The sequence below is a fragment of the Antrostomus carolinensis genome, unplaced genomic scaffold (assembly GCF_000700745.2).
Source record: "Antrostomus carolinensis isolate BGI_N321 unplaced genomic scaffold, ASM70074v2 scaffold23320, whole genome shotgun sequence".
Taxonomy (NCBI): domain Eukaryota; kingdom Metazoa; phylum Chordata; class Aves; order Caprimulgiformes; family Caprimulgidae; genus Antrostomus; species Antrostomus carolinensis.
This window is the reverse complement of record NW_010289447.1, coordinates 58,941-85,396: the sequence shown is the minus strand read 5'-3', so window position 1 is coordinate 85,396 and position 26,456 is coordinate 58,941. Positions and strand designations below refer to the sequence as shown.

General features: G+C 39.5%; 1 protein-coding gene across 1 annotated transcript; it reads left to right on the top strand.

Moving 5' to 3' along the window:
• Window positions 1–25,410, top strand: USP3 (ubiquitin specific peptidase 3; the record flags this gene model as incomplete). The annotated part of the gene is made up of 14 exons (XM_010170554.2): window positions 1–61; window positions 2,788–2,919; window positions 9,653–9,736; window positions 11,368–11,449; window positions 13,877–13,959; window positions 14,597–14,710; window positions 15,424–15,537; window positions 19,041–19,187; window positions 21,138–21,244; window positions 21,411–21,491; window positions 22,515–22,633; window positions 22,797–22,910; window positions 23,030–23,097; window positions 24,703–25,410. Coding segments are annotated over 14 exons (1,472 nt in total), but the record flags the coding sequence as incomplete, so codon positions are not given.
• Between the last annotated feature and the right edge of the window lie 1,046 nt (window positions 25,411–26,456).

The following is a 26,456-nucleotide window of genomic DNA, read 5'->3' as shown; positions in this document are numbered from 1 at the left end:
TGTGCCGGTCAAATAAAAGTCCGTGGGTCTGTCTGACGTGCTCAAGTGTCCATTGTGGAAGGTGGGTACAACATGTTAGCGTGCAAATCTTTTAATTAGACCTTTATCTTTCTCCTTTGTTGCTCTATTCTGAGGCAGTTCATTCAACGTTTTCCTGAATGCCTTCCAGTTCCCTGAAATAAACCTTTCATGATCTCATTTAACATTGCATGCTTATACTGAACACACTTCTTTGGTACCTTATGAGAGTCTAGAGATTACACTCAACATCATTTTTTTTTCCAAAAGAAAAGTGTAAGGTGAATGTAATTGCTCAGCTCAAAAAGTGCCTGGAGAACTGCTAACTCAGTGAATTATGGTAAAATTCCATTCTGTAAAAGGTGCTTCTATTGTAATAAGATTAAACCAATAAGAGTTCTTGGAAACCCACAAATCCAAAGTTGGCACAGCTTATTTTGAGAAAAATAGCAACTGTCCATCTTAGACAGAAAATACTATAAATGTACTGAAGTGTAGTTTTGGAACAAAGTTACTGCCATAACATATATGGACAAGCTACCATCAGAATTCCTTCAGAGTACACCTGGTTTTTGATCTGTATCATTCCTCTAAAAATTCTTTTGGTGTACTTCAACTAATACAGTCAGTGCTGTTGTTTATATGTCAGGCTAATTGTAGAAAAGTTGCTGCTGCATAAATGTTTTAAGATGCACATATTAGTGAGAATGCAGTTAGTGTTGAGATTTAGCCAGTATCTGAGATGTGAACATGCTTTCATTTGTAGAGTAACATCTGTGCTGGTGTGCTTTTATTCTGGAAAAGTATAATTAAATTTAGTGACTTTATCTTTTAAAGTGGATTCAATAAACTCCAGGTTTTGTTTCTTTGATCTGGATAGCAGTAACCGCCACAATTTTAACAATGTCTCTTATTCAGTTTTCAGCACAACCCCCTTTTTTTTTCTCTTTTTATTTATTAATTTATATTATACATGTATACTTGGTGAGAGCTAAGAGAGGGGGAGCTACTTCATGTTATGTGAAAAAAATAGTTAGGAATATTTTACTTGCTGACAATTTAAAAAAAAAAATGTTATTACTGTCCACATAGGACCTTTCTTGTGTGCAGTTAGTAGACATTTAGTCAGTTACTTACGCAGTTTGTTTTGCCTTTTCAAACTGCTCCCATCCTTAGAATGGAAAATAGTTGAATGAGAAGAATGTAATGTACCTTGTAATGGGAGCACTTTTGATCACGAAAGCACACAGCATATTCTTCTGTTCAGATAACGTTTGAAATTAAAGGAAGAGAAGTAGAGCTTTTCAGATCTTCACTTGAAGTACATCCTCCAGGTTAGAGTCGTTGGGAACATGACTGACCATGTTATAGCAGCAGAGCACTTCTGGTGGGAGCATAGCTTTATAAACCTGTCATTTGCACTGTTAGGCAGAAAACCAACTCCTGCAAGCTCGACTGTCTCGTTCGGGTTATGACATAATTGTTGCAGGGTTCTGCCAGCACAGCAGTGTCGGTAACGCTGTGGCTTCAGTGCCTTAACTAGCAAAGCTGCGTTAGCAGAATTGTTTTCACCTTGGTGTGAGAACAAGTGTAGAATACAAAGACCTTCATGTGGAGCATGTCCAGAGTTCATAGCAGTTAGCATTACTGCGCTCAACAAGCAGGAAGCGGGGGAGAAGGGACTTCACCTGAGGTCTGGCTACGCATTTTCAAGTGTTAATGATTTTCGGCTGGTACTTAGGGCTGTTGCATTTGTAATGACACTTTTTTAATTGAAGATGCTTAAATTTCTAGGTATCAGATTTTTAGTGTGGAAATGCTCATTGTGTCAGCAAAAGAGCTGTAGGATTTTAGATTTCTTTTTCAGTTATGTGACCTCAAGCCCTAGAGCCTTTCAAATTCGGGAACGTTGTAAAACATAATTCGGGAACGTTGTAAAACATAGAATGATAGAATGGTTTGGGTTGGAAGGGACCTTAAAGCTCATCCAGTTCCCACCGCCCCGCCATCAGCAGGGACACCTTCCACTAGACCAGGTTGCTCAAAGCCTCATCCAGCCTGGCCTTGAACACTTCCAGGGAGGGGGCATCCACAACTTCTCTGGGCAACCTCTTCCAGTATCTCACCATGCTCACAGGAAAGAGTTTCTTCCTAATATCCAATCTAAATCTCCCCTCTTCCACTTTAAAGCCATTACCCCTTGTTTTATCACTACCTGCCCTTATAAAATGTCCCTCCCCAGCCTTCCTGTAGGGCCCCCTTCTAATATTAAATGGTGCTGCAGAATGAGAAAGCTTAAAAAGGAGGTGCTTTCATCTGAGGGTCACCACAATCTTAAAGAAACCACAAACATGATGAGTGCAGGTGGAGAAAAAAGTAGAGCTCTAAGAAAAGTCTATAGGAAAGCAATATGGAGAACTAACCGCATTTCAGATGTGGAAAAAGGGAACTAATGATTTTCTCAGACGTGAAGGTGCATCAGTCTGTTCAGGGCCCAGATCCTGGGGTTTGGTGCAAGAATGCTGATTTGTGGTTGCTGTGAAGGAGATGGAGAGATTAATTTGGACAATGTAGGAGAGTAAAGGGTAAAAAGATAGAAAATTTAACCAATGTTTTTAGACAGGGGAATTGCTTATTTTAACACTTGTATAAATACTGGATGCTTATTAGGCTGCCTTTTTTTTTTTTTCCTTATTTTCAATGAGTGTTGGCTAAGTAACTGTTTTAAAGTGTTAAGATTTTTTTTTTTTTGCTTTTCATTTATTTTAGATATGTGAATGGCCATGCAAAAAAGCATTATGAAGATGCACAGATTCCTATCACCAATCATAAGAAAACAGAAAAACAAGAGAAAGTTCAGCATACCGTGTGTATGGATTGCAGTAGTTACAGTACATACTGGTAAGGGTTTAAACGCTGTAATTTGACAACTTTTTTTGATACTAGAAGGTGCTGACTGTAGACTTCTGTGACGCATTATATCACACACATTTTTGAGCATTTCATCTCTTGATTTCCAGACGTGACTGTTTAAAAACAGAAAAGAGTTATGAAATAACCCTCTGCTTTTGCATGTGTAGCGTAGCAGTGGTTGTGGCTAAACTTCTGCATTTCAAATGACTTAGCAGAAACTTTTTAAAATAAGTGCTATTTATGTGGTTTGGAGTTGCTTTTGTTTGCTTTGGGGTATGTAGAGAACCTAACCTTTTAATTGCAAAAGCTGTTGTTTGGTTGTAGTTACTCCTTCCATCAAATTGATAGAGCCTTTTGCATATCCTCTGAAAGTAAAGTAATACACTATAGTTTCTGCCCCAGAGATGTGAACTTAAGGGGGGAGTGTGCATGGGTTTTGTTTGGGTTTTTTTTCCCAATATTAATTTTTTTCTTCACTCTGAAAGAAAGGCTTGTTTCTTTTGGAGATTTGGTGCAACCAGTATGAGTTTGGGAAAGTGATGAAGCAGCATCAACTCTCTGGCAAGATTAAGTAGCAAAATCACAGAACTGATTCTTTTAACAGAAGAATGGCCTGAGCTAATTTATTCTATTAGTTTCTTAGGCTGAGATACAAGCACTGTTTAGGAGATTTAACAGTTATGCTGGTAGTATTGGGTTCCCTGTCTTCCTTGTTCCTCAAGAGAGCAAAGACTGGAAGTCTATTGAAAGCAGTGCTTTTGTGCATTCAGCATCTTGCAGCCTCTTCACCTGTAAGCAAAACTGTTGACAGCTGCTTCCCCGTTTCCTGTTAGCTTCATGGTTCCCCATGTGTGTTGTTACTTGTGTGCTATGGTGGTTTTGAACAGTGCAAATCTCAGAGAATCCATGTTACGGTCTCATGAAATTACTGAGTATATGGCTCCACTGATGGGGATTTTGTTCAAATAATTGGGTATCTTTTGTGTACTTTGCCAGGGAAAAGTCTGCTGAAGTTTGGGTATCCACTTTTATGAGGACTACTTCTGTAACAAATATTTTTATCCCCTGCAATTAGAATCACTGCTAAGTGGTCTCACCTGAAGAAATTTTGTTAGGAGCAACTAAAAAATTCTTCAGATGGTGCAGCAATGACAAAAACTGTATGGATGTTAAGTATAGAAGAAGGGTTTGAGTAGCTTTGTGATGTATGGGGATTTTGCTTCTATTTACATTTTATGTAAATGACTGGCATTTTTATCTGCTCCTATGTGAAAACATTAGAAAACCTAAAATTTTTCCAAGTGATAGATATGTACAGGTTACCAGCATTGGAACAGCTGTGGGAAGCTAATTCCACTTTCCTGATTAATGCTGTTAACAACTGAGTTCTATGTTGTAGCTTTTTGTTTTGTTTGAAGTATGACCTGTCTTCTAGTCACTCTGAAGGCAGTAATGCGTGGAGGAATTTTAGCAGGGTATTTGAAGTCTTGATTATATCTCCATTTACTATGACAAATAGTATGCCAAATTTGCTGAGGCTTGGTGTGTAATACAAGCAAGACAGAGCACCTTGCTGACCTGTGAAGCTGAAAAAGTTTCAAAAGCAGTGTATTTTTGCTCTCATTTAGGCTATTTCAGGTTTTTCCCACCTGATAATCAGGAAAAGATACCTGGATTTGTTATTTGACCCAATTTTTTCAGTGGAAATGAGCTTAGGCAGTACTGTAGGGGCTGCTGTCAAATAGTGCTTGCCAGTTAAAGGAAATAGTTGGGTGAATTTGAGTCATAACTAGCTACTGTGGAAATTAAATTTGGAAATGTTGCTAGCTTCTTCAGTGTAGACATGAATCCAGTAGACAGTTCTATGTTTATGCAATAATGTTTCTTTTAAGTGAACTTTTATTTAAAGATGAGTATTTTATGCTAGCGGTGTGGGCAATCTCAATAATTTGAAAGTCAAGAAAATACAATCCAAAGACTTAATTGAATTTTCCTTCGACTATAACAATAATGGAGACATTTTGATGCAGTACTGGCTTTTATATTTTTATTTGCAATTTTTTCTACTGCACCAAGTTGGGTAGAATACTCTTGTTCCAGTTTTATCCCGTGGATCCCAATTGACTGTGTTCCTTAGCTTGTACGATAGTGGCAGTGAACAGGCCTGTATGGGCCCTTCTCTATGCAGAAGGCACTTAATCCTTTGCTTTTCTTTGGCGGTGTCATAAACTTTAATGCAGTCATGAGAGCACAGTCCAGGGTTTGCCTTAGCTATTCTTGTCAGTCCAAGGGGAAGAAATGCTATGTGACTGTTGAAGCTACCATGGTTTGTTGAATTTTGTTTATAGTTGATATGCAGTCTTGTTGTAAACCAAAACCAGGTGGAGCAGTCTCCTGTAATTGCATTGCGGTGTGGAAGTCTAGGTGTGTATGTTTTCTTTTACCTGATCACAAGCTTTCAACATAGCTTTGAAAGGAAAATGTTTCAGTTCTGGTGGGTATTTTTTTGGGTTTTTAATCTTGAGATGAGGTTTTTTATGAATTTGATAATGTTTTGAAAAATATAGGTATGCTCAAGGAGGCATCATTAAGTACTGGGCAACTAGGGATTTGCTTTCCAGAAGGTTTGATCTTTCTTCTATGTCCTCCTATTTGTTCAGTCTTCACAGTGGAAAAGTTGAATGTTGATCTTTTATTTCTTACGAGAGTATGACTCTCTTCTTGATGCTTGGGTCACTTTTGAGAAAGTAGATGCAGTACTAAATCTTCAGGCTGAATTATGTTTGAGACCCTAAGCACTGAGAAAAACAGACTCCTGAATTTCCACTTTTTGGAGGTAATCGGCCTTTCAGTTAATTCTAGAGTACTAAGCACAAAGTGTTAACCAGAAGTACAGATCTTATTCTCTTCGTGCTATCATGCAGTGCTTTCTCCTGCTGTGTTAGTGGTTGTTTTTCTGTGCATGAGAAGTAAAATGATATGTGTAAGAAGCCTGTTTTCAGAAATACGCTTCCTGAAAGAGGACTCTTGTAAATGTTTTCTCTGTGCTAGTGCACAGAAGATGAAAGGCTGCCCTGTTTATGTATTTGCAGAACATGTTTCCCGTATTAATTTAATCTCGGGCACAATTTGCAGGTCAGGTTTCTGACCCATTAGCCTCCTTGTTATCTCTTAAAGGGACATCACTGTGCTAATGTGCCTGCCCCTGGCCTACGCTGATGTAAAAATAACTAAGTGGCAAGGACTTTAAAAAATACTTTTTTAGTCTTTCTTTTTGTGATGGTGGTTCTAATTAAAAAACAGACTTACCATGCTAGTGCATGAGTATCCGAAAATAAGATTGGTTAGAACCATTATTTTCCATTCTACAGTCACTGGAAATTAAAGAAGGTAAAAAAGCCTTTTTGATAAAAGACAGTGAAACTTAGTTTACTTATGTAAGGTGTTAGTACAAGTAAGGAAACTTGTTTTTTCTTAATTTTTCTTGTCCTGTAATCCAATCAGGGCTTTTAAATGTAGCACGAAGTTCTGTAACCTACTGAAGCAGCCAGCACTAAGCAGAAGTGTTTCCCAGAGCAGTGCATACATTCACTGGCTCGCTGCCATTTTAGCAGCAAAGGAGGCCTTGGAGGCAGCAGAGGTGCTAAAAATAGAAAGTGTATGGAGAGGAAAATATTGTGTTAATCCATATAAGGGACCCTCCCCAAAGTATAAACTTTGTCCTGTACAATTGCTGTTAAAAGCATAGTGTAGAACTGCTGTATGCAAGAAGGTGTATTGGTAATTTGTGATAATCCTGAGCATCACAAATTAAACATCTGTTTTGACTGTCAGCATCACATATAGGAAGTAATCTCTCAGCAGTTTACCTTTAAGGTGTGTGGGCTTTGCAAATTTTAAGCTATTAAAACATAAACTTTCAGTAGTGCTGTTATTTCTAGTAGTAGTGTTGAATCCTCAGTGTTGCAAGGGAGGTGGCTTAAAAAACCTGCCTGTTAAAAAGAGAAATAGAAGCTTGTCTTGTTTTTAAGTTAATCTTAAAATCACTTTTCCACTGTAGCAAGGATGCTGACATTTAATGATGTGTTTAGTTTTATTCCTTCATCTTGGGGAAAGTGCTCACTTGGAATTTTATGTGAGATGCAACTGGTATGTGAGATGAGGCTAAGGTTAATGTGATCTTTAGGGCATGGGAGCAAGTGTTAAAACATATTTCTGCAATAACTTGGCTTAGAGGCTTTCAGTGAGCTTGCATCTGCTTTCATTCCCCATTTATAAATGTTAGTAGTTACACAACTGGTGTAGTAATGTAATTGTGCTAGTATTCTGGCGGTGTGGACACACTTGGTATTGAGGAGGAGTCAGACTGTACTGGATCCACTTGCACTGTGTTTACGTCTCACCAAAGCTGTCCTGGGTGGTTGCTCTGATGGTTGTCCTTGGAGTGTGGTACCTTGCGAGAGTGACAAATGCAGGAACGCTTCATTAGGTAATTGTAGGTGGCTGATAAAGCTGAATATGACTACTTAAAACATGGCTTCTTCCCCCCCCCCGAAAAAATATGTGTGTGGGAATTTTTTTTTTTTTTTTTTTTTTTTTTTTTTTTAACTCTATTACTGACAATAGCGATTTTCTAATTTCTAGATCTTGCATAAGTGAGTATCCACAACTGCTGTGTTCAGTGTTTGGAAATCTTGAGAGTCATATTATTTTACCTTGTGTTTGAGTTAACACTAGCAATACCATTGCCTTTGAACTACATCACAGATTTATGCAACAAAGAATATTGTAAATTCCAGTTGTGCCTGAAGTCAGTGGCTTCATTAAGTTACAAAGGATGAATCTGCTCCAGCAGAAGAGAAACCTGAGATGATGAGGATGCATTTTGTATTTGAGTCAGTCCAGTGCCAAAGGGAAAGGAGAGAAATAGCTACGGTTCTGATAGTAAACATATCCAGAGTAAGTTAGTTTTCTTCACAGGAAGTGGTTCAGTTGCCTGCTAGAATTTGAAGTTGCAGTTGATGCTTCACAGTAAGCAGAGGGCTAACAAACACTGCTCATAGCTGCATTAACTTTGTGGGATGTGGGGCCAGGGAAGTTGTGGTAAGTCTCTGCTCCCTTTCTGTTGCACTGCTCTCAAAAGAGCTGGTGCAAGAGCTGTTAAGTCTTTTCTTACCTTCCTGTTTCACAGGCCAGAACATGGGTTATCTAGTTCTTGAGCTAGCTCTTGGCTAACCATGCAAGAGTACTGTGAAACATCACCTGCAGCTCCTGTGCACAGCAGTAAGGGTGCCGCTCCGCTGACTGCCTCCTGTGAGAGAGACTGGAGGAGGCTGCACAGAGCTCTTGGCTTACCAGTGTGAAAGTGTGGATTCTGCAGGGCTGAGCTTCTTACTGACTGCAGCACTTCTGTTCTTGGTTTTAAGGGATTTTTGTCTGTCCTTCCCCTCCCCTTTCTGCTATCCTACTCGTGTATGCAAGTGTCATCTTTCCTTCACGAAAGGAAGATAGAGCACAGATAAGAGGATCCATGTCACTCTGGGACTTCTATTCCCCCTTTTTGGGGGGGCAGGAAATGCAGGAGTTTTAAAATACAGCAGCGGAAGTAATGTTGTCTTGCAGCTGTTCTCTGTGTGAGAGTTTTCTTTGCTACTCTCTCATTTCTTTAAATTGACATGTGCACTGAGTACATGTAAATACATGTACTCAGGAAAATAGTGAAATAAAGGTGTGGGTTTGGGGTTTTTTTTTAACATTCCCTAAAAGAATTGCCCCCAACACCCCCCTCTAAAAATGGTCTGTAACTTTTGCCTTTGTGCACTATGTGAGGCATTACAAGCCCACAGTTTGAATATTAAATTAGAATGAATATCTTTTCTTCTTGGGAAATGAGATCTTTGTAGAACATTATAGGATTGTAGGCTTTTGTAACCATGCTTCTGCTGAGAGGCCATTTTAATTTGGCTTCACTTTACATATGCTTTGAGGCAGTGAGGGGATCAGCTTCTCTCTCTTTTTCAGCTTAGCTACTTACATTTGCATGCTTACCCTGAACAAGCTCAAAATACTAGCTTAAGTTTTTAGTGAGAGTTTCTATATATGTAAAAACTATATGAGAGAGTGAGTGATATTTGTGGTTAAAGCACGAGATGTGAGTTGCCACAGACTTCTGGTGCAACTTTGAACAAATGGTGTAATCGCCTAGTTCACCTTCCCTGGTCTTTTTTCCCTGCAGCAGAAACTTTTACATTATGTGTTCAGCACCTCGGGTTTTAACGATAACTTTACAGTATTAAAATAAATCGATTTACGCTGTACATCAGTAAAAACTTCGTCTTCTGTTTACCTGACTCCAGTTGATCTTTCCTCATAAATCTTCTACTGATTGTCTACTAATACTGCTTTTGGTTACACTGTAAGTTTGAATTTTTGTTGAACTGGAATTCTGCATTGGGAGCAGCAGTATATCATACTTCTGATTGCTAATCTAAAGAACTGAGCTAGAAGAAAAAACATGTAGTAAAGGTAGTGCCTGTACCTTCTCTTGCTAGAAGGTAGTTTTCAGAGGGAACCAAGCTCAGTATGTGGGTGGTGTGCTCCCCTGTTCTGCTTGTAATCTTCCACTGAATCACTTCAGTGCTTCCTGCACGTAGGCTTGCGTAACTGTTTTGGGGTACTTCACTGAAATCCTTTGCACATTCTGATGAATGTTTTCTTGCAGTTATCGCTGCGATGATTTTGTAGTCAACGATACCAAGCTGGGCCTGGTACAGAAGGTCAGAGAGCACCTACAGAACTTGGAAAAGTAAGTAGTTTGTTTACAACCAGACTGCTTTGGGTGGACTTGTAATATTGCATTATTTAAGTGGTGTTTCCCTTGTATAAGAATATATGTATTTAACATACATATTTTGGTCCTTCTGTGTGCGTGATACTTTGTATGTTTAAATATTCTTTTTGGCACTGAGAAGCAGAGGTGCAGAATGAATGGATTTGACTGCTCTTGTATGTTTTGATTCTTGCACAGTGAATCTTGTAGAAGCAGTGTATGGTGATACAGGAATTTAGGTAGTGATTAACTTCCTTGCTACCTAGCCAATAAGTACTGTCTTTTTCCACATAAGTGGGTGAGAATTTCCAGAACAGAATCATGCTTTTGTCAAAACCAGAATAAGTTTCTGGAGCAGAGAAACTGAAGTGAAAATGCAGGTGGAATATTAATTGCATAGTTTGGTTTCCAAACAAAAAGATTAAGAAGGCTTGCAAACTTGGGAACTTTGGGAAGAAGAGATGCCTGCCTTTACTGGGTGCCGTTCCACTGAAAAGTAGATATTACAATCTTGGTGATGCAGGTGCTGTGGCTGGTGCTAGATACCAAATAGTCTTTTCACAGTTTGCTTGGAAATCTTGCATAATACAAAGTACAAGTATGTGCACGTACAGTGCTTTCAAATATGTTTGAATGCCCCAGAGTTCAAATAGGACTCCTGCTAAGAAATTACTGTGAAACTCTGGATCCTCCTTGAGTTAAGTGTGTCAGTTACTCTGTCAGTAATATTAACATTTTAATTATTTTCCATTCTCTTTTTAATGGGCTTCTCAGGTATGTAATGAGATGTAAAAATGTTTAAGCATAATGAGAAGTGCACATTAATATTTCAGAAATGTCCAGGAGATCTAGCTCTTTGGAGATGAATGATACCGTGGAGGCTTCCATTGTGTGTAATGACAGTTTTTGAATGTTTGAAGGGCTCTTTAATTAAAAAAGAAAAAATTAAACCCCCTCCATTCTGCAGCAAGTTACGATTTTTCTGTTAGATCAGAGAAAAGTCATAAACTAGTAGAATCGAGAGCCCAGTAATTTCCAGTGTTGTGGAAAAGAATAACTAATTGTTCTTATAATTTCATAGTAGTTTGACACAAATGTTACAACCTCATGTATTTTTACATAAGAGAAGTCAGCTATAATACATAAGTGCTAGCACTCGAGATATTTTTTTGTTTTTGGTAACTTTATCCAGATTTTTTTGAAGTTGTCTTTCTAAAGGCTAGATGATTATTCTGGCAGAAATATTTTATGGAAAATTCTGTATTAAGCATTCCTTTGATTAAGGAAAAAGATCAGAATTTTAGATTAAAAGTAGCATGCTAATAAGGCCACTCTTCAGGGCGCATACTGTAGCATGCATAACTTACTGCAATTTGCTCAGACATTAGTGTTGAAAATGGGATGTGTGTCTATACTCTGAGGGAGATGCAGTCTTTTTTAAGACTATGAAACGTATGTGTTGCAATCGGGAAGCCTTTTGCTGTCCTAATGACAACTGATGGCAGATTGTAATCACCGTGTTAAACATTAGGATGATTATCTCTTGTCCATTTCATGCAATATTTTGTTTTTATAGTAAGTAACCTCTTCTAATTACTTTCCAACAGTTCAGCCTTTACATCAGACAGACATAGGAAAAGAAAACTATTGGAAAACTCATCTCTGAACAGCAAGTTATTAAAAGTAAATGTAAGTATGATGGATTCAGTATAATGAGTTTAAGGCATTTTTCTAAACCTGTTGAGACTTGTAGTTGGCCTGGATTTGAAATACTTACAGGCAGTGACCCAGATTCTGCTTAGTGCACTTGGTCTTTCTCATCTCCTGACCACACACCTAGAAAAGCCCCTTCTCATAAAAGAATGTTTGATAGTCTGTGGCGTTGCTGTTGACCTAGACTTTGAGCTTCCCCGTGCTTAAGAAGGGTTTCATCTCAAGATGGAGCTTCAGGGCAGTTTGAGCTTGGTGGGATCAGCGAAATTGGAAGAAACCTAGTACCTATTGGGATTAAAACAGGGCTAGACATAAGACTTTTCCTTTCTGAGCAGGCAAGGGGGTTTTGTCCCTTTTTTTTATCTTTTTTTCTTTACAATGCAGAAGGCAGAGAAGCAAGTGCAATGGCTTTTTCTAGGGGGATAAGAGAGCAGTTAAGAAAAAGTTAAAAAAAAAAAAATCAACAAAATTTAAAAAGAGCTTAGTAAAACTTGCTTTCAAAAGGAAATGTGGGCTATTCAGAAAGCTTTTGTCATCTCTCATCTTCCTGCTATTTGAACTTCACATCTGCAGAATAGCATCCAGGAGAGGATGATCCAGCCCTTACTAGATAGCTGAAGGGCTGCTTAGTTTTGTCCAGACAAAAAATGCCCCAAACCAAATGTCTCTGTTTTCTGCAATTTGGGTTGAGGGAGTTTCTGATCTTCATAATTTCTCCCAGATCTTAGGGAGAGAGAGGGGAGATACTGACCCAGCTGTAAGCAACTGCTTCATTTTCACCCTCGGCCAGAAGGAGTGGTAGAGCTATTCCTCCTTGACCCTTGGGGCTGCAGGACAGCAATGTAGTCAAAAGGAGCTGAAGTCATAGATGTCTTCAGTTACGAGGAACAATTACCTGATTGTGAAGAGAAGAAGTTCTTGAGAGGAGGATGAATGGAAATAAGGGGGTGGGGTGGGAGAAAGGCAGTCAGTTGTTGTTTTGCAAAGTCTGTAGGGGTGTAGTTACTTTAAAAATGCGCTACCTACAGTCAATTTAGGGTCCTCTGAATGTGCTGCATATGTTTCCTGTACTGTCCCAATCTTGGTGTGTTTTTTGCTATGGCAACACACAGCATCGTTGTCTGGAAAAGTCAAAGCCAGTGAAAACCAGAAGGAAAATTATAGGCAACATTTAGATATGGAGAAGACACAATTAGAAAGCGTGAAATTAATGCTGCTTTTATTCTTCGTAGTCTGTGCTGTTTTCTCAGTTTTATTAATACTTGAATATTGCCCATGGCAACAGATGGTCTTTTTATTGTTGACACATTGGATCTTTATCTAGAAAAGACAGTGCACTCCTGCTCGCATTAATACCCTGCAGTCTCACCCTGGGCAAGCGTGAGAAAAGAATATACATATACACAAATATCCTGCTGTCATTAGTTCTTCACCAGAGATGATGTTTGTGGTAGGTCTGGGGAGGAAAAAAGTTCTGTTGGCACACTTTGAATTCGTATTTGGTAACCTGGATTTGAATGCAGTCTTTGGTGTCAAGTAGTACATTCATTTTGAGGTACTACTACTAAAAGAAAGTCTAGCTTTTAAATTCTGTTAGAACAATGAAGAATGCCCCAAAATTTGAGGAACTTTCAATGTGATATTTTGTCAACCATGGAATATGTCCAAGTGTTGTGGATTCTAGAAATCATAAATGCAACACTGTCCACATTTCTTTTCCCTCTCCTCCCAGCCCACCTGGAAGATCATTTGGCAAAAAGCAAGCTCACCAGTGGGTACCTGTTGAAACTCCTAGACTGTCAATGGTGTATATTTTGCTTCTCATCATTCAACACATTGCTTTTTCTTTGCACAGTCTGACTTGACTGTTTCTTTCCCAAATAAATGCTGTTGTCTGTCTTTCAAAAACCCTCCTGGCCACCACAAAACCCCACCAAGATGGCAGGCTAGTGCTGGTGACTTAACAACAATCTACAGGGTGTCCCACTGTGCACATTAGACATGGGAATAGGTGGATAAGGATGGGGATTTTCATTTTTCAAAGGCACTTCAGGAAAATCACTGTCCAGTTCAAACTGAACATTATTGAACACATAAATACTTTGGAATAAAAGCCTGTGGTTAACTCTGTGTTGTCTAAATCTGTATTCTAGATTTATTTGCAGAGGAAAAGATATAGCATAGTTTACTGTTGACAGGAATGAGTAGGAAACAGGTTTCAGGTCAAGGTGGGAGCTAATTTTCTGCTGGTGAGGTGGTTGCTTTGGCATTGAAACTGCACTTCTCAAACAGTGTAGTTTATTATTGTTTAAATCTATGCTGATGTAACAGTAAAAGCTCTGTGGGAAGAAAGTGGGGGAGCAAAGATAAGTCTTTCTTCAATGTAACCATTCTCATTTCCAGGGAAGCACCACTGCCCTTTGTGCCACAGGCCTTCGGAACCTGGGGAATACGTGTTTCATGAATGCAATCCTTCAGTCGCTCAGGTACCCCTGAAGCTTGCCCCATGCCTCTGTGGGAGTGGTTGTGTGCTGTAGCATTAGGCAAGGGAATTTGGCAAGTTACTGCTGCTGAGACCACTGCTGGTCTCCAATTGTCCTTTCGCGTTTCTGAATTTGCCTACTTCAGTGGAAGACTACTGAGTCAGGCTGTAGCAGGACTAACGGGTCTCCGTTTACTTTTTGGTCAGTCAGAGTTCACTGGCAGGAACTGAGGCATGTGCTTCTTGGGTTCCATTACTGGGACCATACTGTGGTATGGAGGAGGTTGGGATTGATAGGTGGCGGTAGCCATGGAGTTAACCTCTTCAGCAGCTGCAGTCTGGTGTATTGGGGAGTGCCTTCTGATACCTCTGTCTGTCATGGTATCTCTCAGTCAAAGCAGAGCCAAAATGTAAGTATTTCAAGTAGGTGGGATGATGATATTTACAGATCTGCCTAGTCATTTACAGAAGAGGATTATTTTCTGCAGTATTTCATGTATCTTGAACTGTTTGTGATTGCCATCCTCTACCAACTGCGGGAAGTTGTGTTTATGCATTTCAAAGGATGGGCTGTAGAATATATAATATTCTCTTTGTTCTCTGCTCTTTAAGGATTTCATTCATTTTTCCTTTTTCCATAGTAACATTCAACAGTTTTGCTGTTACTTCAAAGAGTTGCCTGCTGTGGAGCTGAGGAATGGGAAGACGGCAGGCAGACGAACTTACCATACCAGGAGCCAGGGGGATAACAACGTGTAAGCTGCATGTTCCTTGTTAGCTCTGAACTTTACAGAAAACAGCAAATGCTTGGGTAGTGGAGCCACTTTCAGTGTTGCAGATTCATAGAAAAAAATGATTCATGGGGAGACAGAGTCATAGAAAAATAGCTGGCTATACAAAAGAAGAAACTTGTATCACTTGGAATTTGATTATATAGGTGTGGTGCTGCAGGGGGAAGCAACCAGGTAAGTCAGAAAGCACTGAAGTGTCACTGCATTTGAAGTAAGGTTAAGAAGTGCTAGTTATTTACTCCAGACATTATGTCACTTAATTACAGCTAAAATACAGTCATGGGCATCTGTCTGCAAGTGAACATATTTAAAACAAAACAAACCAACCAAAAAAATCGGAGTAAGCGATTCACAACCCGCAGCTTGTTTGAGCAAGCGTTAGAGGGATGATGTTAGCAGAGTCTACAGTAAAATGTCGAGAGGTGGATAGATTTCCAGGTGAGTCCTCAAGATCTGAAATGTAGTTTTCCTAACACCCCCCCCCCCCCCCCCCCCATCTCTCTAGTGTTATGGGTAGGATTTTGGACATAAAATCTTTGAAGTACTGGAAAGGTTATTTACCCAGTCATTACAATCTTAACCAAAGTAATGTCTGATATTTGTACTGTTGAGCTAGTAAACCTGTGAGGGTTATAACACAAACCCATATTAATCACCAGCTTTTACTATTTTTCCAGGTCACTGGTGGAAGAATTCAGAAAGACACTCTGTGCTTTATGGCAAGGAAGCCAAACTGCATTTAGTCCAGAGTCTTTATTTTACGTTGTTTGGAAAATCATGCCAAATTTTAGGTAAGTTTTGTAGAATAAGAGCAATATTCTTGATTGCAACCTTGTATTGCTGGTGTCCTACTCTAAAATTTCCTGTATCTGTGGGATGCGCTCTGTGCAGCTTTCCCATATTCCCACAAATATGCTTTGAAAAGGATCTTCGCTTTGATCAACAGTTTTGTGTTCATCAATAGTGCTTTTTTTCCACCTGCCCTTCTACCACATGCTACATGTAGCAGTGTCGGAGAGGACAAACATTTCAAATACTACAGTAGTAGTAGTTGTACCTTTGAGCCAGTGCTCCAAAGGGCAGAAGGATCTAGGTAAGGACTGGTAGGTGAGTGCCAAGTGCATGGTGTTGACAGAACCCAAGCTTGGCCCCAGTAAGAAAGCGATATAGTCAAATTAAAAAAGGTACAGCACTTCCAGGCCTAAATGCCAATGTACTGGCTGAAACTTCCTTGATTCTCTCAAAATACTGTAGTCACTAGCTGGACATGAAAGAAGGGCTATAAGAAAAAAAAATCTCATGCATATTAGGTGTTTTGTGCCCAAACTGACAAAAAAGACGATAGAAAGGGGAAAAGAAGGTTATCCAAGTAAATCGAAGTATCGTTCCTCTCCAAGGTCTCCCTGTCCTGGCCCCTGAACCTCTTTCAAAGGAGCACTGAAACCTGTTAGGATATATTGTGCTGAAGGTAAGTTGCTCCGTGTTCTCAGGTAGAAAAGATGTTCTGTTATCTGTTACATCTCCAGCAGTGCTGAAAAGATGCTGTGAACCCATCTGCTCAATGAATAACACAAATCTGTTCTTCACACTGCCAAATACGTTTCACTTGGCTGATGAGAATCAAGGAAGTTTAATACCAGTAGTTGCAAGCAGCAACCCAAACACGATAGGCAGATGAACACCATCCATCATGTCCTTGACCAGTTTCCCCATTACAGTCTTCACTGTAGTTCTTGTTAGACTGAGTGAGAAACCAGTTCACTAAAGTTCCTTGAGCAAATTTTCAGCACTGTGGTTCTATTTCAGCTTTCAAAAGAAAAGGTGCTGGTTTGGGGGGTTCTCCCCCTCCCCTTTTTATTCCCAGTTAGCTAGGAACACGTCCATGATGAATTAATAGGAGAACTCATTAAATCCCGTGGAGAACAGAGTCAGCTGCTCAGTAGATCCCTGCTCCCACATGATCCAGAGAGAAAATTTGAATTTGTTCAGCACTTGATTGTTCCTTGTAAAAGCTAATGATGCTACCATTCTCGTTCTACGTTGTGCGCTTCTTGTGAGGTTGGGAGAAGGTGGATGGACGTGGAAAGCTGGAGCCAGCAGCATGTTAACATAAAAGCAGCTACTTTGGTGTGTGCTTATGATGCCTGAAGTGTTGGGGCAGGGGGAGGAAACATGGTTGGAAACCTGGTTTAATTGTTGTAGCACAAAGAGATTTCAGTTGTTCAAAGGCATGTCGTGCCCGCCCCCAAGGACTGCAAGTGCCATTCTTCTTACAGGAGGTCCTAGAAAAAACTGCTGCTGCTGCACTCCACGGCCCTCTGTCTGATATTGCAGACAGAGACTAGAGAATATAATTTGGAGTTACTATAAGCACAACTGGAGTGCCTCTGAGATCTGATGCTGCTGTGGAAGTCCTGCTTCTTGACTGTTGGACAAAGTCTGCTGCTGTCGTTCTGCTGCATGCCAAGACAGTTCTGTAGCTTCATACTGAGTTGCAAGCCATGTGTTTTGCTGATTTACTGCTGTATAAATAGTCTGCTCTATTTTCCTGGTTACTGTTCTTGTTTATATCCTATCTTGTTGCTGGTAGGAAAAGGAATGTCAGAGGTGGACTGGAATTGAATCACTTCAGGTGGATTTTTACTTAGTTTTATTACACAAGCAGAGTATCAGAGAAACTATGCTTTTTACTGACATGCTTTTAGATTGTAGTTTATTTTACACAGTGCATCATCCATATTATCATGTTCTTTAAGATCTGTATCTATACTTGGGCTTGTTAACAAATCCAAAGAATCTTTCATCTATAATTAACATATCTGTGTGCAAGTATAAGCACGTGCACCAGGAGCACAACCAACAATGGGGAGTGATTCCAAAGGTTATTTCATCAAGTTTGTTGCAGAGCAAGGGTGCCATATATGTCAGAGCTCTTTTATGAGGAATTTAATGTTGAAAAGGTGTCTGAAGCAAAGACTTTCCATAAATTTCATCTTCAGCTGTTTATTATGATTGCATATATGTTTATTAAATTGAAGATACCTGTATTCAGTAAACTAGGCAAACCTTGTGTTATCTCGGCAACTTCAAAATTATGCTACAGTGTGCGCAGTTAACGTGCAGCTTTGAAGCTGAGTTCTGTTTTGCTACCTTGTGTCATAGTAATGTATAATTATTTGGCAACTTTTGGGGAGAATAAGTCCTATTTTGGGCTGGATGGGACTCTGGCGTGTTGAAGCACAGCAGTGCTTCTGTGCACCAGTTTTTCTGTTGTAAAAGTTAAGTAGTGCTACTGTTTTTCAGGGTGCTGTCAGATCTGCATACAAACTCTGTGATTTCTTTTAAAGCTCCTGGCTGGGGAGAAAACATTACTGTAATTCTACAAGATGAAAAGGCTTTATTTAATTTTTATTTTGTTGCATCCTAGCCAGACTTTGGTAGGGCATGCTTGTGTTCTTCACTAAGCACATCAAACTCATGTTGCGACCTTTGGTTGCACCGAGTCTGTTCTCATTTCTCTGCAACTCTGGCTACTGTGCCATGATTCTGTACAGACATTTTCCCTGCCCTGAGCAGTAGCATAAAAAAAAATCTGTGTTTTTCTTTCCCAGACATTCATATGTGACAGCTACTGTCAATACTTAGGTAGAATAGTGAGGAGGAAAAAGGGGAGGCAGGGGAGGCATGATAAAGCAGCGTAAATGAACGGACAGGAGGAAGAGGGAAAGCCGGCCTTACTATGTGGGATTTTTGTAACTAGGCCTGCAAAGACTTGCACCTAATTCTGTTGGTGTTGCACCAGGCTCTTGCTGTTTTACTATATGTGCTTTCTGACTTCATCTCTGCATGCATGTTATGGCAAATGAATAGCAGTTGTTAACTTCGATGCATGATTTAGCTTACATAGCTGTAAAGGATATTTACCCTGATGGCTTCTCTGTTCCCTTCGATTAGGTTTGTTAATGGTGAAAAAACAATGGTGACTCTTTGAGCAGCATCTGAGACTGGAGCCCTAGCCTACCAAATCCACATGCTCGAGAGATGCTTTGGGTACCCTACCATCACCTCCCTCTCCCAACAGAATTGCTTAGTTTGTCTAGATGTAGCTGTCCATTTCCAAATGCTACTTGGAAAAGTGTTTTGGTACAGAATAGGTCTGTCTCTATAAGGTCTGCTCCGTATTATTGAACAAATAATTATTATTATTATTTCACATGACCCTGGTGCTCTCTGTGTGTCTAAAGCAACCTGTATATTTGGTGAATTTGTTGCTGTTGTTTCCTTTTCTCTTAAGGGGCTACCAGCAACAGGATGCCCACGAGTTCATGCGTTACCTTTTGGACCATCTACACCTGGAACTCCAGGGTGGCTTCAATGGTGTTTCACGTTCAGTCATTTCGCAAGAAAATTCTAGTCTGTCTGCCAGCAACAAATGTTGCATGTAAGAAGTGGTTTTTAATTTCTTCAAAACCTCAGTGCCTTTGTATGGGTCTGTGGGTGGTGGATCTGGAATTTCAGGTTCATGGTTCCTTGTTTCTGTGCTCTTAAGTGCTTCTGTAATGTTATGAATTACAAAGCTGCAGGTTATAAAGGATTAGCATCCTATAGGATGGGCTTCCTTTCAAAAGGATCAGCACTTTTCACAGATGTAAGCGAGCATACAGGCTAAATCGTGACTACATTTTTAATTCAGTAGTCCATCAGAAATAGAAATAAAAAGAAAGCACTTTGTTATTTTCTATTCTATACCTATATAGAATTCTTTGTTCAGACAGTCTCATTGTCTTAGGGTGACAGAGGCGTGAATGATACAGGAGCAAAAAAGATGGCCAAGTATTTGTAGGTTTGAATTGTCAGCAGACCTCCTGGATTAACGAGTGAGCAATGCAGTGAGAATTTGAAGTCATTGCCTGCAGATGATCTAGCTGTATTTGCCTATCACTTGACATAGTTAAAGCTTTTGCCTTTTTTCCTGGTAATTTTGATTTTTCTGTTACTGTGTGTCTTGAAACAGAGGTAATGCATGTTTTTCACTCCTCTTTCTGTTCTCAAAATGCTGTTGGTTCTGAATTCGGCCCAGGTGTGTTTTCTCTCAGATTGAAACTGTCAGAGAGAGAAAACATTTTAATTTGCTTCAGGAAGTCAGTTCAGGCTGCACATTTGGTCCCTAAATTCCATATATAAGAGTTGAGTGTGTTTTTCCCTTCCTATACCAATTAGGACATAGCAAGCAGGTCTGAGAGATGCAGGATTTTACAGCCGCTTCATGAGGGAAGGCCTAGAGTTTGGACTGTGCTCTTTACCACATTGGTGTTGCTTTCCTGATGCTTCAGAATCCCACAGAAGAATCCTAAAATGTTCTTAGAATTGAAGTGTATTTGAAGACTAAACCAACTGTGTTTTGTTACCATTTTGAATGTCAGAACCCTGAGAGGATTTAAACTTTGTTCCCTTATCTGTTGTAAATTTGTCTTGAGAATGGCTGTTCCAATGCATGGTGAGGGTGGAGTAAGCTGCCTTCTGTCAAGGACAAATTAAGGTCACATACACTTAAATGCCTACAGTAAAGTAATAAATACGCTGTGAATGCTCTTTTCTTAAGCACCTGTTTATTTGGGTAGCCATTTCCTTCTGCTCAACAAGAAGCGTTCAGCATAACTGTAAAGATGTAGGTGGAGTGCAGATAAGGAACGCAGGTTTCTGCAGGCTTGTGGTGTCAGATCTGCAACCACAAACTAGCAAGTTTAAACATTGTATAATAATGCAACTTTAAAATGTGGTGGGTTTTTTATTTTAATTGGACTGTGAGAGGTAAGTCTGTTACATAATCTGCTAAAAAGATTAAGAGAGCATTGAAAGCATAGAGAACAATGATGATGCATATTGTTCATCATATCTTAATGCAACTGAAGCTGTCTTTGGAAGCGAAGTGCAGAAATAGGCTTTAAGAAGTCAAAATTACTTGTAACAAAGGGTATAAAATGAAAACAAAAACATGCTCGACCTAGCTAAGAGGGAAGAATTTTTGGTTCAGAAACAGCCTTAATTACAGGGTTAAAGTAGGGTACCCCTGTGAGCATCAGCTCTCAGAAATGCAATCAACCAGAATACTTTAAACACTGAAATTTTGAGCATCTGCCTTTAGAGCATACGTGGTTCACACTTTCTTCAGGTGCAAGATAAAGCAGAATATAGCAGCTAAATACTTGCACTGTACAATTCTGGAGGTGAGTGAAGTGCCCGGTGGATGAACTTGGTCACTGTTTGTTACATGTGGACAAAACTGCTCTGCCTAGTAGTGCCAAGTTGTAAGCAGTGAAGATGAAACAGACACGGAAAATTAAGCTCAGACATGCTGACTGATTTTACCTCTCTGATGCGGTTTGTCTAGAAATGGAGCGTCTACTGTTGTCACAGCAATTTTTGGAGGCATTCTGCAAAATGAAGTCAACTGCCTAATATGTGGGACTGAATCTAGAAAGTTTGACCCATTCCTAGGTAAGATGCCTCTTGCTTTCAAAATATGGGGTGACTTAAGGAAAAATAAATAAATAAAGCGGAAGCTTGCTATCTTTAGAGGTCACATGACTGAGTCAGACTTTTAGCCTGAAAAGATTAGGCATTGTTCTATTCAGTCCTAATGTTTTTATCTTTGTTTTTCTAGACCTTTCACTAGATATTCCAAGTCAATTCAGAAATAAACGTACTAAAAATCAAGAAAATGGACCAATGTGCACACTACGAGGTAGGAATACTTGGAAAATGAAATCATTACCAGGAGTAAGAGTATATGCTCTTCAGAGTATGTATTTCAGAGGAGCCAGGCTTTCACCTAGAGTGTGACTGGGTTGCCACACCGTCTAATTTTATGAGATTCTGTGGTAGAAGAAGGTGCCAAAATCATTTTCCACACAGGTTTTACCCCAATTACTGTGTATTGACAGACTATTATGATAAACTGGGGGTAAGTGCTTCAGCAGGCTAGCTAAATACCAAGGAGGATTCCAGCAGAGGCTTTTCTTTGTGGTCAAGAGTATTTCTAATGATGTATTCCAGTCTTTCCAACCAGTATTCATCTGCATTGGTGGCTGTTGGCATTTGCCAAGGCTCTGTGCTCAGAAGTACATGCCCCTTGCGTATATATAGTAAGGATGGTTCTTGGGTGTTCTGCTTTTTCAACAACATAAGTCCAATTCTGCCAAGTTGGGCAGTAGTGCTGTTATTCACCTGGTTTTAAAGGCTATTAATTTTTAGAGACTTGTGAATATACTTGTTGTGGATTGTGAACTGTTAATCAAAACCCCATTATTTTCTCTGTTCACTTTGTACATAAAACCAAATCACCTTTAGAAGTTGACTATTCTGTGTTAGAAAGGCATTGAGTTTCTTTTGAAAATAGTTGTGCTGTATTTTGAATGGAATCGTGTTTGAAAGGTAGTGATTTCATGAATGCCTTTTTTTTTTTTTTTCCCTCTTGAGCTGTATTGCTATATTTAAGGAACAGGGAACGCTGCATGTTACAACACGTTGCTGTATTAAGACGCACTATTACGCAGCTTTTTTTGCTGCACACGTGACTATAATAACTAGAATGACTGCAGCAGATACGCACACCTTCTATATAGTGCTTTATTTGTTTTATTTCATCATGTTACAAAAAAAAAAAATCTCACTTTGTGTCATCTTGAATCAGGTTTCTTTGGGTGGGTGTTTTTTTGTATCAGCTTGAGGGGTTTTTTGTTTGTTTGTTTGTTTGTTTGTTTTTTAGATTGTCTTCGCAGTTTTACAGACCTGGAAGAACTTGATGAGACAGAGCTGTATATGTGTCACAAATGCAAAAAGAAACAGAAGTCCACCAAAAAATTCTGGATTCAGAAACTACCAAAGGTTTGTATAAGCATGAAAAGTAACAGGGTGACAGTATGCCAAAGGAAACGTTAGCAGACCAACGCCTAACCCACCCATAGGCTGTTGCAGTTGTCTACACCAGGTTCAACCTCTTCCGCTAATGCATCCACTGTGGTTTTTTTGTGTTTTTTAAATCCTGTAGGTGCTATGCTTACACTTGAAACGATTTCACTGGACAGCATATCTGAGAAACAAGGTTGATACTTATGTTGAGTTTCCCTTACGAGGCCTAGACATGAAATGCTACTTGTTAGAGGTATGAAGACTTGTAGATAGATACTTTCTATAGAAATTTGTTCCATGACATGTGTCTTTATTACAGATTATAGTAAGTACTATTGAGCTCTGAAGAGTTTTCTGTCTTTTTAACCACAGCCTGAGAACAGTGGCCCAGAAAGCTGCCTGTATGACCTTGTGGCTGTTGTTGTGCATCATGGTTCAGGGTGAGTACATGGAGTAAGCCTGCTTCTTGGAAGGGACCTTCTCCCCACTGAGGCACTTGCAGAGTTAATTAAGGTTTTTCTGTCCCCAGTGAATGTCTATATTTTTACTAGTGGAAATAAGCAGTAATTTAGAAACTTACATGGAACAAAGCAGAATTAACTTCAGCTACATCTATATACAGTTACTCCTGTGAATGCCCATTGGCAGGCTGGGGGGGTAATGACTAGAAGTGTGAGACAGAACAGAAATAGTCTTGTTCCTCTAGGAATGGAAGGCCCTAAACCCACAGAATGAATCAAGGGGCCTTCAGATGTTAACGCCTCATTTTGAAATTCTTAATACAAAGCAGAAATATTTTTTCCTTTTTTTATTCCCTTTGAAAGGCGCATGTGCGTTTATGCCAAGAGTGCATGTGCATGATTGGAACAGCTGTAGACTTAGGATTGGTACAGTGAAAACAATGATTCCGTATTACCGTCCCTCCTCCAGGAGTGAACTTCAAAGTGAATGCTAATAAACATGCCAGCCTGGCCTGGCATTCATATTCTGAAGTAGAGTTGCTGGGTGTGTATTGTTTTGTTTTTTCCTTTTCCCAGTCCTGGATGGATCTGTTGAGAGTGACGGGAGTAGGGAACCAGACAACTGTATCCTGAGAGAAACATGTTATTTAGGCACTCTATGGGTGTGAGCTGCGAAAGCAGTTTTCTTAAAGAAACTAAACGATATTAATCAAAACCTTGCCAATACCTGAATTTAATTCAGAAATACAAAACAGTTGTTCTGTCCAGAAAGCCTCTCTTTTTTGCTTTCTCTAGAGGAACAGTCTGGACTCTCTTTAAAGAGGGATTTGCTACAAGGCAACCCTTGTAGCACCACCGTGCATTTGACCGGTGCTTTAAAGTTGTAGGAAAACTATATGGACAGCAAAGGAAAGCTGGGCATGGTTAGAATGTTGGAAACATTCGAGCCTGTGTTATGGCATGTAAGCAAGCGAAACCAGGCCTTATCTTGGGGTGGCAGGGTAATGAAAATCAATGGGCGTGTAGTTCTGGTATATTAGATTCAAAAAATACGGCTCCAAGACCTGGAGCTGTTTAAGATGAACTTGAAAAATTTTTTTCTTGGTATTCTGGGATTAGTTTTGCTGTGAGGGTTTTTGATTAGACTGTGTGAGTCTGTCTAGACATAAATGGGGAAGATTTCTGAAAACAGAGCATAGTGAGGTTTTTTTTTTTTTTTGGCTGATGCTTGAGTAATAACAGATAATGGACTTGATTTTTAGGTAGGCAAATGTGGAAGTTCAGTGTTGCAAGAAGCCTTGCTTGCACAAAAACTATGGAATGCTAATAAGTTAATATAAAACCCTCTTTCAGCTTATCCCAGTAAGTGATTATTTTACCTCCCATAAAACTTTAATTTGGAGAACTGAGAGCCCCACAGATTAAGAAGGGAAGCATCTTACCAACTGTTGTGGAGGGCTGCCAGTTCCTTTCTTCCTCTGGTTCCTGGAAGTCTCTTAGCCCTAACAGAAAATGCATCAGAGAATGGGGTGGTCTGTCTCCTTCTGATTGTCCCTTTTTTCCCCGCCTCCCCCCTGCTGACAGCGTTGGCTCTGGACATTACACCGCATACGCAGCTCACGAAGGCCGCTGGTTCCATTTCAACGACAGTACTGTAACTTTGACCGACGAGGAGACTGTGGTAAAGGCCAAGGCCTACATCCTCTTCTACGTGGAACGGCAAGCCAAATCTGGATCAGATAAACTTTAATACCTCCTTTCAATTCTCACTTATCAAGTCCACCGGACAAAACATTTCCATTTTTCCATAAATACTTGATCCAAGACTATTAATTTCATTGTGCACTTTTCAATTTCCTCTTGTGGGTTTTAGTTTTGTTGTGTCGATGGTAGCATTTGACTTACTGAACTTGGACACAAACTAACTTTTTTTTTTTGTTTTAGTTATACCAGAAAACCTCAGCAGATTTTGATTTGCTGCTTTAGTTGTGATAACTCAATTTTTATATATAGTTTCATGAAATACTTAGTTATTTGACTTTTTTATATTAATGTTTTCAGTTCTCACTTTCTAAAGGCACATTTACATCAGAGAAGCTTTCTAGCCTCCTTACAAGCAAGATAAATGTGCTTCTGATTATGAAGAGCAATACAACTTCACGCTGTTCTCACAGCTGTTGCGTAGATATGATTTAATCCCTTTAAATCAAGGCATTGTTTGCACGTACTATTTTCTCTCGTGCAAGAAACTAAACAGTGACCTCTGAACAATCATTCTTTGTCTGCAGAAGAGAGGAGATGTGGCATCATTAAATAGATCAGGTAATTGCTGCTATATTGGTGTGTATTCAGGCTGCTGACTTTCAGGAATCATTGTAAATAAATATCTATACTGCAAGTTTAATTCAAGTATTCCTCATATATGCTCTGCTCTCCCCCACTTCCAATTGAAAAAAAATTATCTGAAAATACATACATGTCTAATTTGTGTTGAGATTTGCTTTTTTTACCAAACCTGAATTGCTGTAGACATATTTGGTTTAGACTGTCATCCTGAAATCTGATCATTAATACTTACTTTTGCTTAAACACTTGGAGAATTCCTGGCAGTGGGACCCCAACTCTTCATCCTGGTGGCAACTGGGAATACAGCCCCAAAGTTTAGGATTTGTGAGAACAGTCTTAAGTCTAACTATAGCTCCTCTCCACTAAATGCCTTTCGCTTAAAAGTGAAAGGATGCAGATGGTGTTGCAGGTGCATTTGTTTTACCAGTTCAAATGCAAACCAAAGGGAAGGGTGCTCAGCTTCACAGCACAGCCTACCTGATGGGACATGATGAGCCATGGGTGCTTGTTGACTGGAGCAAGCTCAGGTAGCTGCAGCATTACGTATTCGTCTCTAGGTGAACAATGGAGGCACGATACAGTTGCTAAAACTTGGCTATGAAATGGAGTTATAGACTGCTGCTAAAAAATAATAATGAAAAAATTAGCTGTACTGTCGTTGTGGAGAGTGGAAGTCGGCTAGTAAGATTTTTAAAAAGGCAGACAGGAAAACCAGTATTGCAAAAGCCGGGAGTCACAAAAAAACCCGAAATTTGACAATGTTGCATTTCAATTTGCTTCCCCCAGCCCGTCCTTTATAGCTAGCCCCCATGTGCCCAGCAAGGAACTGGACACTCCTAAAAATCTCAAAAGCATGGTAGCAAGAGTAGCATTTACTTAATGTAGAGTCACATAATGAAACAGCACATTTGTGTTGTGGTGACAGTAAAATACAGTAGTCTGAAAACACACAAGAATGCGAGTGAAATGTGATTACTCTTTTTAGTTAATGC